The following is a 13,468-nucleotide window of genomic DNA, read 5'->3' as shown; positions in this document are numbered from 1 at the left end:
GTCTCCTTTCAGTCTTTACTAGCAATTATTGAGTGCCTAGCTATGTAGCTTCCAAAGGGGGCAGTGGAATTACCTGGGGGTGCTAAGAGGCAAGTGTGGGGCAGGGGTGTGTGTGGCGGCAATAGAGGTGTAAGCGACTATCAGACTTCAAAAGGTTAGCATCACTGGATCCAGTTCATCCATGTTATCAACTTAGAACTTAAGTTTTAATTGGATTTTGAATAAAGGTGCAATCAATGCTGTTTTGAATTTTATCGTTATCTGCTTTGGCGGGTTATGCAAACAGCTATTCTAAATCATGCTTTTTATAGGGTAGGGGACACTTGGGGTGAGTTTATGGAACGCAAGGGGGCGGTGGCTTGAAAGTTTGGGAACCACAAGTCTTTTAGTTGCATCATATTCTACACAGTGTAGCCACTGGCGTCAAGGCAGCCTTGCAGGAACAATATGGCTGTATCGATTTCTGTAGTGCTCACTCCCATAAACAATGAGCAGAAATAGCCATGTGGAATTTGCCTATTAAGGAGGCTCATGCATGACAAGCATGTACAGAGGGGTTGTGCCCGGGCAGCTGGTATCGCGTTGTAAGGTAGCTCATGGCTAGTCCTGGGCACTGCTGGGCAGAATGGCCCGTTGCCCCACCTGCTTCTCCAACCCCTTTAAAACTGCACTGTGCTCAGCCAACCATTGCAGCCTGCAAACAGCCATTCATGGCAGTTACATAACCCTGGCTGCAGCCCAGAGAACAGGCCCTACCTTGGCTCACAGGCAGAGATTTATTTCATTTTCACAGCCTGCTGTTCCTTTTTGGAAGGATGCCCACTTTAATTTGCACTTGCTTCCATCTTCAAATAAGGCTTCTGCACACATAGAGGGCGAGTGTGCAGAAAGGGGCTACATATTTGGCTCCCCCACACCAATGTTTAACTCCTCTCTCATCTCTACAGATTCTGGAGTAGAACTCCTCCTCCAAGCATGACAGAGATCTGGGCTGTATATAAACCAGGCAGGAAGCTCCCCCTAGTGGAGAAGACACCCTGTTGCAGTTCTTACACTCCATGCAGAGCAGCTTTTGGTCAAGCCCCTTTTCACCACTCCTCTGAGACATGTTCTCCACCACTTGGCACAGTGCTGGCATCAAGACACTCAGCTGCAGTGGATTGGCATGACTTTCTTTTATCAATTTGTTTTGAGCTGCAGAATTTGGATTCCCACCCAGGAATACTCTGCTTCCTGTATTGCAGAGGGCTGGGCTGGATGATCCCTTCCAACTCTACAATGCTATGCTTATATTCTACCATGACACTGAACAGCACTGGGGAAAGGATGCCATTCATCATAAAGAGGGAAAATGGAGACTGTCAGCGATCCCACCATCTTCTGTTTCCCAGCTCAGCCGTACTCATCAGAGATCCATGATGTGACCTACAGAACAGGCACTTCAAAACATGTTTTCTAGAGAGAAATTGACTTTTATTCAGAGGCGCATACTGATAAATGCAAGCAGGGGACGATCACAATCCTAGCATTCTGTGTGTCTTATCTCTCCCCACGCAACAGATGTCCCACACTCTTGCCAGAAGCATCCTTCCTGCTGTAAAAAGCACTCCAGGTTTCTTTCCTCAGGAGACGGACAAGTGGCCACACATGAAGGAATGCCAGGCAGCTTTTAAGATGTTAAAAGAAGAAAGAGTTTCACTAGCGACATGCCATTCAACGAGGGGGATGAGATTCATCTCGCAGAGCTTGTTAGGCTAAACCTGTTTATTTGAAAGAGAAAAAGAGAGAGGAAAGGAAACTGATTACTATCAAGACACACATAAAAGCCAAATATTCAGAAGAGGTCTTGCTGTGTCCAGCAGACCCCTGGCTTCCCAATGTGTTCTCCAAAGACTGCTTCTGCCCCCTCCCCAGCCACCCCAAGCCCCTAATAACATTTCTGATTTTTCCACAAGAACCTAAACACAATCCACCTTGCTGAAACTGAGCTTCAGAGAAGTATTATTCTATTATGCGGCAGGGTGGTGGTGGTGGTGAAGTAGGTAGGAGAATTCATGGATTTTAGTACAGAACCTGCATATCAGAAAAGGGGCCCAGGATGGAACCCATCTAACGCAAATATACTGGTGTGGCCTTATTTGTAGATCAGCCTTCACTAACCCAGCACCTTCCAGATGCACTGCTAATGGAAGCTAGGTCCTAAAATATCAGGAGGGCACGCATTTCAGATTATAGGAAGTGTCTGTTCCCCACACCTCAGAGTCTGGCGCTCTGAAAGCAAACAAACTGGAAGACCAGCTCCTTCAACTGATCAGGCATCAGCCATTAATGAGAGACTGCCACAGCGGGAGAGGTGGGAGGCAGGTCTCATTCCATCAGCCCAGCTGGAAAAACTGGTTCCACTGAACTCTTCCTGTCCCTGAACCGCTTTGACAACAGCTAGTTCATGATAAGCACCGCCTTTTAACTTCAAAAATCGGTGGCTGAGCTGGACTCCCCCTCCTTCTTTCCTCCTCATCCATTTTTCCTTTTGTGCTGTGATTTTTAGACCATTAAGCAAGTGTGCAGGAACCATCTTGTTTGCCTTTGTGGCTGATACACGGTATAAATAAAGTTGAGTCTATGCACCAATATTTCACCTGGGTACAATGCACCCAATAAAGAGGACCTAATCCAAGACTGTGGAGCAACAACCCTCCCCCATAATCTGTGTGAGGCTCCCCCAAACCCTCCCTAGCAGACTCTTAGGACAGGAGAGGAGGGGCACTGAATACAACCCCATGTCAAAACAGCCTCAATGTGATTAACAGAGAGAATGAAGCCTGTCTGGGATCCCACTTTGGTTCAAAGAAATCACAGCGCCTATTTAGAGGCTATATATTCTGCCAGGAATTGCAGTATATACTTTTACTGCAAAGTATATTAGCAGCTAACTAAAACATGTACAAAGGACAAGGACTAAAATAGCACACAATTATGCAAGTCAGTTGTGTATTACTCTCTCATTTGCTCTATACTGTCTGGTGCAGCTCCTTGTTCTCTCTCCCTCAACCGGCTTAGGGTTTACCTGGCAGGGTCTGGCAGAACCAGAAGCACCTCATCAACAGTGTTACACTGGCTCTTGAGACCTGGCTTGAGACCCCTCAGCCCTGATCAATTGCAGCACCCTAAGTTTGCTCAGACCTCCGGGGAGGCCAAAGGAGCTACGCACCATTTGCAAACCGGCATTGCTTCAGCACCTCGCTAAACCCCTCGCACAGCTTCAAGTCGGCCTGGTTCTGGGCGCACTCCAGGAACTGCTTCATCTCGTACTGGCAAGGCGTGAACTGCGACTGCTGCATCGCAGGCTGGGCTGTCTGAGGCTCCTGAGGAGGAACAGCAGCACAATTAAGATGCGGAAATGTTTTTTAAAAGATTTTATTTGCTAAGAACCCCACCCACCTTCAAAAATGTTTTCAGGGTGCCAGAGTATGGTGGCTCCCCAGCAGAAAGGGGAGGCATCAACAGGCACAGCAGCATCCTCATTCCAAACTGCTGGAGGACAAAATTTCCAAATTTCAGGCGTGCCAACAATTTTCCTTCCTAGTCAGTTGGCTAAATCCTCCAGTTACTAAGGACCGCCAACACTTTTTATACCTTATGCATTCAGAATTAGCTTTCAATGTTTGTTGATTACATTTATATTTTCACCTTGTCCAACAATCTCAAGCTGCTGTACATGGTTATCCCCCCAATTTTACCCTTACAAACAACCCTGTGAAGTAGGCCTGGCCCAAGATCATCGAGGTTCCATGGCCAAGTGGGGATTTGAACTGTGGTCTCACAGGTGACAGCCCAACACTCTGATCCAGGGGTGCACAACCTGTGGCCCTTCAGATGTTTCTGGATAGCATAGCCAGTGATCAGGGATGGTGTGAGTTGTAGTCCAGAAACACCACACTGGCACTTATATGCTGCTAATACAACTGAGGTCCAAGGGAGAGGGGAGTGCTATAAAATGATACCTTCTCATGATGCCCAGCTGGCTTGTTAGTTGGATTTCTGCATTCAGTTCTGTCAGGTGTCAAGGTTATTTTACATATTATTTCAAATTTATAACCAATCCTTTCTCCCCAAAGGAAATCCAGGGTGTCTCACAGTACTAACACGACCCACAAAAAATTAGAATAGCACTATAAAATACTGCTGAAAGCAGTTAAAACCAGTAGTGTGAAAAGGTTCATAAAAACTATTGTCCCAAATATTGGATAAATAAGAAAGCCTTTACGTTTTTCTTCTTGAATGCAGGGCCCTGCCCGATCTTCACTGGGAGGCAGTTCTGTAGTTAGGATGCTACCACCAAGAATGCCGTTTTGCATTCTTTGTGCAATTCCAACTGGTAGGAGACCATAAGCAGCGTCTTCTTCCCAGGTAACAATGTTCTTACTGGTGAAGGCACCCTTTCAATTACTTGGGTCCCAAGAGGTTTAAGGCTTTGTACACTCATACTGACATCATCAAATGGGTGTGATTCATCAATACACAACTGCACATTATCTAGTCTCTTGACTTTCAGAACTGATGCAAATCCATAACTATACCAGATACAAATATATGCTTTACTCCTGGATTGGCAGGTGCTCAAATGGAACACACGTTGCTTGTATTCTTTTGTTCTTGAAAAGCTTTTGTTAAGTTGCATCCTTCCAACAAGGCTCACTCATAAGCCATGTCTGAGCCCACTTCTTTGACTTGAGGGGAGGAGGCACAGCTCTGCCCTCGTCACTTATCAGCCCAGAAAATTTGACACGGGTTTCATCAGCCATGGCTCAAGGTCTTGCTCCGAGCACATAAAAAGCTCAGTTAAACAAAAATATATCATTTTCTCTCTCACCTGGTAAGTGATGTCGGGCCTTGCTGCTTCAGAGCTTCCACCTCCAAACCCTCCGGTCATGGCATGCCCGAGAGTGTGCCCCACAGCAGAGCCCACGGCCACGCCAGCAGCAGTGGTGGCCATCTGGGCCATTAGGCCAGGCTGCCTGGGGGCAGGAGAAGCCACTGCAGAGGCAGGGGCAGGGGCTGGAACAGGGGCATGAGAAGCTGGTGGTGGAGCAGACCTCATAGGAGGCGCACGGCTGCAAAGGCAGGAGAAGAAACACATTGAAAAGCAATCCTGGATGCAAACATTTGTTACAGCGGCCCAGTGTGGGATTTTTTTTAAAATTCTAACTGTTTTTATTTATTTGACTTCTTACCAGTCCTTCAGCATAAGGTCCCATGATACATTACAAAAATACAATCATACAAATAAAAATAAACAAGTATAGCAATTCCAAAGCAAAGTCCAGTCTTTCCTCCAACCTGGTCCCCCCTCCAGAGGGGGTGTGGGAGGTTGATTCTAGGGATTTGCTGCCTCAGTTTAACTTTAACACATCTCCCTACAGCATGGTCTGAAGCCACCCGATGCAGCCATTTTGCTGAAATCAGAGCTGTTATGTGGAAAAAGCTCAGGAACAATGACTTGGAAAGCAGTACATATGTACCTTTCTCCTGAACGCTGATCCTGTGAATGCTTCCAGGGTAAGAAAAATACCCTCCTATACTCTCCTTGAAGAAAGGTGAGCCCCAACACATGGGGCTATGCTTCCCCACCACCTATGTTCATGTGAACACCATCTACATCAGCCTTGAACCTTTCCCCTCCTCCCCCAGATGTTGCTGAACTACAACTCCCATCAGCCCCAGCAAGTATGGACAATGACTGGCCATAACAGAAGTTGTAGCTCAGCAACATCTGGGGGAGGAGGGGAATGGTTCAAGGCTGATGAGGGTGTGTTCACACACACCTGATACATAAGCTTTCATGGGCAACTAGCTTTCCAGCCCACACACTTGTATCGGCAACAGGCTAGTTCCTGGTCGATAGTGCTCCTGTTCAGAGAAGAGTTGCTAAAATGCCCCTGATGCAAGAATCCAAAGTTTCTAAATCTTTGCATGCACAACCTTCTTGCCCACCTCTATCCCCAAAGAATATAGCCCTCACTTTCCACCAAAGAATGCAGCATTAAACATATTACGTACTAAGAGCTAAATTGGAAGCGGGGCGTCAACACAAAGCGCTACAAAACTGAATTGGTCCTTAAGCTGGCTAAACATTCACAGAAGAAGACACAGCCTCTTATCAAACCTGCCTTGTACACAGAGGGAGTGAAACATGATACAGTACTGCTGATCTTTGGTCAGAGCTGGTAGAGAGCCAGTCTGGAGCAGAAGTGGGGGACCTGCGGCCCTTCAGATGTTGCTGGACTACATTTCTCTGTATCCCTGACCACACTGGCTAGGACTGAGTTGGGAATCCAGCATCCATCTCTACATGTCCCAAATCTGAAGGTGGGATGGGATGCTGGTTTTTGCAACATTTGGATTTTGCAACTGAAACGTAGTCTCTTTGGCGACTGCCTGCCAGTCTAGTGACCTGTCTGATGGAACAATGTGGTTTTTTGTACTTCTGTGGTAAGCGATGTATACATTTAATAAACCTAACATAGCAGTAAAGCTGGGATAATGGACTGGGGTAGTACGGCATAAGACTCTTAATCTCAGGGTCATGGGTTTGAAATTCACGTTGTGGTTGGACTAGATGACCCTCGTGGTGCCTTCCACCTTTACAATTCTGTCTAAGCTGCTTGGAAGGAAGCAGCAACCACATTCTAGCCTCTCTTGATGGTAAGTAAAGGCCAACTTGTAAACTCAGATTTACAGACTTGATGTACATAATAATAAGAAAGGCAAAACCAACCGTCACTGCTTTTGCAGTTCCAAAGTCTGGTCACAGCCACCCTATGCATTTTAAGCACTCTGGTACTCTTAGCACCCTGAACAAGCTACAGTTCTCAGAATTCTCAACGACTGCTAAAAGCGGTCTAAAAGTGCTTTATGTGTCTGTTGTGGAAGTCCCAGATTTGCAGTGCTTTACCAATGCAATGTGGATCCCTCTCTTAGTCAGAACTTTTGTTCAATAGAACGCCAAGGTTTTTACTCGCTCAACTGCCTGCTCCTTGACCCACCAATTTCACTCCACGAACTTCAACTGTTACTCCTTCCCCAAACTTAACCTGCCCTTTCCTCCTGCACCCTTACCCACCTCTTCCATTTCTGCTTGTGATCTGCCCCTCCTCAGCTCTCACGTTCTCTGGCCACACCTCAGAGATCTCTGCCTTACCCCTAGGCAAGAACCAGGCCCAGCGAGGTCAGCCCTTGCCTAAGGTAAGCCAATTAGTACTTTTCCAGCTTTAGCATCAACTTGCTGTCTGAATAGAAACTCTTAATCCCAGAAGCACCAAAGCAGCGCTGACTTTTGCAGCACATGGTCTTCTAGAAGATTCCTCCTGTGGAATATTCTAGAAGGTCACAGTCCAGTCCATCCAAATCATTTGGCATCCTTCAGTTGTGCTGGGAGCACTGTACGCTGTGAGGTTACTGAAGTTAAGCATTTGATAAACAGGACTCTCATTTAGACCCTTAAGTCACATTCAGCCTATTTACAAAGCAGGATGCAAGCGTAACACCAGAAATAAGCTCTGATTTACAGATGCATAACACCACTTCCATTCCACAAGTGAAATACAAGGCCTTATTATACTTGGCAACCCACCGATCCCTCTCTTCATCTTTCATCACCTCCAAGTGTGTTGCTGTAATCCTCAACCGAACTTGCCACATCCGCATGGAGACTTTGGATTCCCCCATCCCATCCCTATCCTCCAGCATCTGCTCCTAACATGAGATTACAACTGTCTCCCACTATTTATTAATAAAGGGTAGAGACCCCCCCTTATTACTACTACATGTGGCAGGGAGATAATATAGCCCCCCCTTAATACTGCTGCCCCCTGCAATCTCCAACATCGTCTTTGTTTTGATCCCGGACTTTTATCTCTCCCCCCTTCCTTCATCACCCCAACTTTTATGGCACTTCCCTAATATCTCTTTCCCCCTCATCTCCACTGAGTTGGCAGTGCTGGGGGCGAAATTAGGAGGCCATGGAGGCGTCACGTGGCTCCCTCCCAGCCCTCCTGCCATGAGTATCTCCAACCACACCTCCCCCTCCCGACCCTTCCCAGATCACCCTCAGAAATCGCCTCTCCTGGTCCCGCCCCCTTACCTGGCAGGGGGCGCCATCCGGGACGTTCTGCTCCTGCTTCCCCTCGGCATGGTGGCGACAATAATAAGAGCGGCTCTCGAGTTGCTGTTGCTGCTGCTGCTGCTCTCTCTCAAGGGCTCCGCAGTCCGGCCTTTTTCTACTTCCGCTTCCGGCTCTCTCTCGCGTTCTCTTTCAAGGTCACCGCTAGAGGTCGCCTGTCTCCCCCACTACGCATGCGCAAATCATTCGTACTCATGACGGGGTGCCGATGGCCAAGAACGCGGCTGTTGCAGCTGTCCCCGCCCCCTTATCTAAATAGGGCGGAGCCAGACCGTTACGTCGGAGAGGGAAGCGCAAGGTGGTTGTGCTTAATAGGTGTGGCCGCGGCTAAACCAATGAACGAGGGGGGGGCGGAGCCAAAAATATGCGAGCTGTATAAATAGGCGAACCTTAGCGTAAGGGTACGCTAATTCTTAAGGCTTTGGAATGGGTGCGGGGTGGGCTTTGCTGCTCTAGAGCTAGAAATAGGCGCCGGGGAAGCGTGGTCGCCATTTGGGGGCTGGGTGGGTCAGGGCTGCTTGTACATTTTCTTTATAGTGAACTCAAAATAGGCAGCTTGGCAAGCGGATTTAGAAGTGCTTCTTGTCTCTCCCTGCCTCTCATAGAAAAAGCTTACCTATATTTAGTTTTCTTCTGTATGGCGGTTATCGACAGAGGGGAGGAGGTAGCGCTGTTTTTTGTCTTTTCCCCCCTTGTGATTATTTTTTTCTCGGGAAACCTTTTTGTTTTGTCTTTAGTCTAGTTAAATACCAGGGAGTCCGAACCAGAAACAAAAACTTGGGTTATGAACAGCCAGGTTGTAAACTGAGAAGATTAAAAAAGTAACGGGAGAAAAGCAGTAGGATTTATAAAATGGGTGAAACAAGATTATAATGGGACTTAATACTGTGGATAAATAGGGAGATAAAGGTGCCTAGTACTTAAAAAAAAAAAAGTTAAGTGATTTGTTGGGTAACTTGATAAACAGAAATGAGGATTTAAGATGAGTAGAATGTGAATGTAGAAATAAGACAAGTTTGGTGAAAATGAGGGAATGGAATAATTGGTCCAAGAGAAATATGAGCTAATATATCAGCATGAATTATTTTAAAGTGCTTAGAAAGCTGCTTCACGTTTCAGAAGTCTAGTCATACAGTTTTTTTAAAAGCCGCAACCTAAAGCTAATAAAATGGCATGGAAGCGCACTTTAAAGCAGGAAAAACATATGGGAAAGCCTGGGCAATAAATATGAAGGAAATTGATTCAAAAGACTTGAGCTTTGACTCACCTTTTTCTCTTGTAAAATATAAAAAAGCCAAAAATCAGTGTTTAATATTTGGTTAACTAAGTTTTAGATTTGACTGAGCTTTTTTTTGTTGTTGGCCACATTGGGCCAGGAAAGAGAAGCAAGATGCCGTCAATATTAACATGGGGGTGTAATGAAATGTGTAATAAAACAACATTGTTCTCTACCACTCAGTTTAAAGAACTGTTACTAGCTGCTCCAGCTACCATATTAGCATTTAATTTCAGATAGTACAATTAGTTACATTAAGGTGGTTCCACAGCTTTTCAAAGTAAGACATGTCCTAGTGCGCGTATAAAAAGAAATTACTATCGGCTCCTCAAAAAATCCCAATTGTGTGAAATTACAGACATTGAGTTGTACCCAAATTCTCGAGTAGACCAGCTGAAATTATTTATGCCCATTAATACAACTCTGGGTTTCATTTACTTGAATTTTTAAGTTTCTTGTACCTAACAGTTAATAAACGTAATGGATATCAATTCCAATAAAAGGAATGTGGTGGGGGAAATGCTTTCTATCATAATAGAGAATTGAAAGGGAAGGGTTTTCAGTCCGGGAGCGGGGGAAATCAACTTAATTGGGTATGTGAACAAAAATCCAGCTCAAACTGTTAAGGGCTGTAGCTCAGTAGTAGAGCAAATCCTCTGCATGCAGAAGGTTCAAGGCCCAATCCCTGACACGCCTTAGTGGGGGTGGGAGAAGGCACGCCTCAAATCCCGGAAGGCTACTGCCAGAGTAGAAAGTAGGTGGTTGTCAAGGATTAGGGACACAGAAGCCCTCTCCAGACCAGGAAATAGGAAAATTTAACTTGCAGTAGAAGGCAAATAAAGTACAAGAGAATGGAGCAACTTTGAATTGACACCCCAGAGCAGTATAAAAAGTATATTTGAATAAACCAAGCTTTTCAATCACAAACTTCTAGTTAACTGTTAATGCATATAGAAGCAGGGTTGCAAGGGAGAGCAGAAGTTTTTGAAACTTGAGGAAATGATAATGATAAACAATAATTGGGATGAAGATTTTAAAAAGCACTCCCCCCCCCAACAGGCATCCCTTTTGTGAAATGGTGGAAATACCCAGGAGTCAGAAAAATTATGTATGGTGCTAAGATGCTGCTGTGTGAGGTCCCCAATAAGGTTTGGGAATTGAAAACTATTGAATATGCAGAGTTCTTAGGTCTAACAAGTAAAATAAGAACAAGATTATAATGAAGTATATAAGGAGTGGAAAAAGTCTGTCAAGTATTTGGAAAATAATTTTAAACAAGTGAAAACGCTAACCAGGATTAAAATAAATTCAACAGTATAATATACTAAATGGATGTGCAAGAATGCAGGAGTGGTGGGAAACTCAAAAGGAACTGGGGAAGGGAAGGTGTTGAGTGTTCTATTATAAAGAAATATCACAACTGGATTAAAAAATTCAGGAGTATAACAACCAAGCATGCTGAACTAATAGGGTTGTGTTGTCTAGACCCTGTCACAAAGAACCTAACCAACAGCACCTGGGCTTTACTAATTAGGTCAGCACAAGGCCAATTGGACCTGGACAGTAAATGCTTAATAGTGGTGTCTCTTACTTACAAGAGACCTTTAAAATGTGCTATAGGTTCTAATATAAGTTTGAATACAGTGTTTGGGAAAAGGGTAGTGGTTGGCAATAGTAGGTAAAAGCTTGGCAAGCATTGTGGTTGAAAGCCTCCAATTAAGGTGATAGTTTTGTGAGCACTATTCACCAAAGAAAGCAAGTCAATGATGTCGTCAAGGCCTTTGGCAACTTACTGGGGTTACTTGAGGTTCTCAAATTATAGCTACTCAAGTGTTCTATAGAAACAGTCTGGTCTGTAGTATTTAAAATATGGTAGTTTAACCACACAACGTTTAACAGGTTAAAGCCAAGGGTTCCTTTTGTCACCAATCTTCACGTTCTTAGGAAATATAGTTGTAAATCTCAAAATTTAAAGGCACATAAAAGTAGGGGTCAGTTTCAATTTAGTAATTTTCTATTGATAACAGCTCTTGCTGGGTGAAGCGTTGGGTTCTTCAATGGCTGTGACTAAAGAATATTGTGAAGTAGCCAGCCACCCCAGTATGATGCAACCCTTAAAGGGCTCTGGCTGCTCTGAACCTACTTTGATCTCCAGTTCCATGATGTTGACAGTTGCGGTAGGGTCCCAGTAAGCAGACTTGGGGGGGGGGCTAAGATGGGGGGCAACACGAGTAACAGGTCAGGCTGTTGAGTGTGAAGACAACAGCCCCTAGAAGTGTAAAGGGCCTGCCAGAGGAACCTCCATAACATTACAGGACAGGCAGATGGTTTGAGGGTGTGATGGGTTATATGAACAAGGAACCATGAAGGGCGTTGGGTCTGAAATTCTTGAGGGGCCAGCCAAGCTGGAGCAGGAGCGTTAACAATTTGTGAAGTGACGAGGTTGTCCATTCTTCACGAGCTTCCTAGATGGGGCTCGGGGATCTCGTGTCTGGGAGAGGTTCTGGAGGGGATGGGCGAGGGGAGCCATGGAGAACGTAAGGCGTTAGGTCCTGGGTGGCCACTTTGCCTGTTGGGAGATCATTGTGTTTTGGAGGTTTAGTGCCTCTGTATGGATCAGGTCCTCTTCCACCATCAGTAGCGCTCTTTGCTAGTGAGGTTTTAAGAGTTCTTTGAGCTCCAAGTGGATGCAGGCTTTTCACAGCAGACTGGGTTGAGGAGGCATCTGCAACACTTCAGCCCTGGTAGTCATTATTGGAAATTGAGGAAGAAAATTGGCAAGAGTCCTTGGATATCTTCCATTATCTGCCGCAAGGGCAGCCTCTTCTGTGTAGCGTCACCATCCTGGTCTGCTGAAGAGAGGAAACAGCTTTCACCTCTTTCTGTAGTTGTAAAACTCGTTTTAAAAACGACATGGGAATTTTACTTGCTCTTGTCCAATTTGAATGTACAAGGGAGGTAGGGAATACTTAAGTTACTGAAGAATATTTTCATGAATTAATGTTGGAGACGAATATTTGCAGACAGGCTTAGATGTAACTCTACTACATTAACTCTTTGCATAGCATTTTGGATGCACCACTCTGACAAATTCCCTTGATTTTCTAGGACTGGCCTGGCAAATTCTGGTGTCTCTAGCAGCTGAGGTTGGATTAGAGTGACCTCTGATCCAATACCCCTTAATTCAACTACCACCTCATTCAATGCCACAAGTCTGCATGTAGTTCCACTTCGGCTGGTCTCTCAGGCTGACTATTCAGTTTGCTCAGGTTCTGTGGACTGACTTGTGACAGGTTCCACTTCTTAAAATAAATTTATTTCTTTTGGTTGAATCTGTATTTTTGGGGATTGCCTTTCTGTAGTTTTGGACAGTGTAAGGCTTTGTGTATCCCTTTCTCCTGACAGTGGAAAACGGACTCCTACTGTTGATATCACAATGACCCAATTGTCAGGGTTATCTGGATCGATCCCCCCCCCCACGTTTTGAAGACCGTGTCCAGGGATGCCCAGGAGCAAGGCAAGGATTTGAGGCTTGTGCTCCTGGCTTCAGATTCCGGGGTGGAGGTCCGCTGGTTGTCCATTCTTCACGTGCTTCCCAGATGGGGCTCAGGGATCTCTTGTCTGGGAGAGGTCTGCAGGTGATGGGCGAGGGGAGCCATGGAGAACGTAAGGCATTAGGTCCTGGGTGGCCACTTTGCCTGTTGGGAGATCATTGTGTTTTGCAGTTTTAGTGCCTCTGTATGGATCAGGTCCTCTTCCACCAACAGTAGCTCTCCTTGCAAGTGAGGTTTTAAGAGTTCTTTGAGCTCCAAGTGGATGCAGGCTTTTCACAGCAGACTGGGTTGGGCTGGCATCTGCAACACTTCAGCCCTGGTAGTCATTATTGGAAATTGAGGAAGAAAGTTGGCAAGAGTCCTTGGATATCTTCCATTATCTGCCGCAAGGGCAGCCTCTTCTGTGTAGCGTCACCATCCTGGTCTGCTGAAGAGAGGAAACAGCTTTCACCTCTT

General features: G+C 45.5%; 1 protein-coding gene across 1 annotated transcript; it reads right to left on the bottom strand.

The window, feature by feature from the left end:
- Positions 1-1,451: 1,451 nt before the first annotated feature.
- On the bottom strand, positions 1,452-8,307 carry CHCHD2 (coiled-coil-helix-coiled-coil-helix domain containing 2). Its single transcript, XM_081843987.1, has 4 exons — positions 8,144-8,307; positions 4,874-5,114; positions 3,212-3,365; positions 1,452-1,760 (listed from the first exon to the last, which is right to left on the bottom strand). Exons 1-4 carry the CDS (start codon positions 8,191-8,193, stop codon positions 1,750-1,752), a joined length of 456 nt encoding a protein of 151 aa, XP_081700113.1. The 5' UTR covers positions 8,194-8,307; the 3' UTR covers positions 1,452-1,749.
- Positions 8,308-13,468: the final 5,161 nt, after the last annotated feature.

Source organism: Podarcis erhardii (assembly GCF_964252035.2).
Source record: "Podarcis erhardii genome assembly, chromosome: 16".
In the NCBI taxonomy this organism is placed as follows: Eukaryota; Metazoa; Chordata; class Lepidosauria; order Squamata; family Lacertidae; genus Podarcis; species Podarcis erhardii.
The sequence above is the reverse complement of the archived record's forward strand: the minus strand, read 5'-3'. Positions and strand labels throughout refer to the sequence as shown.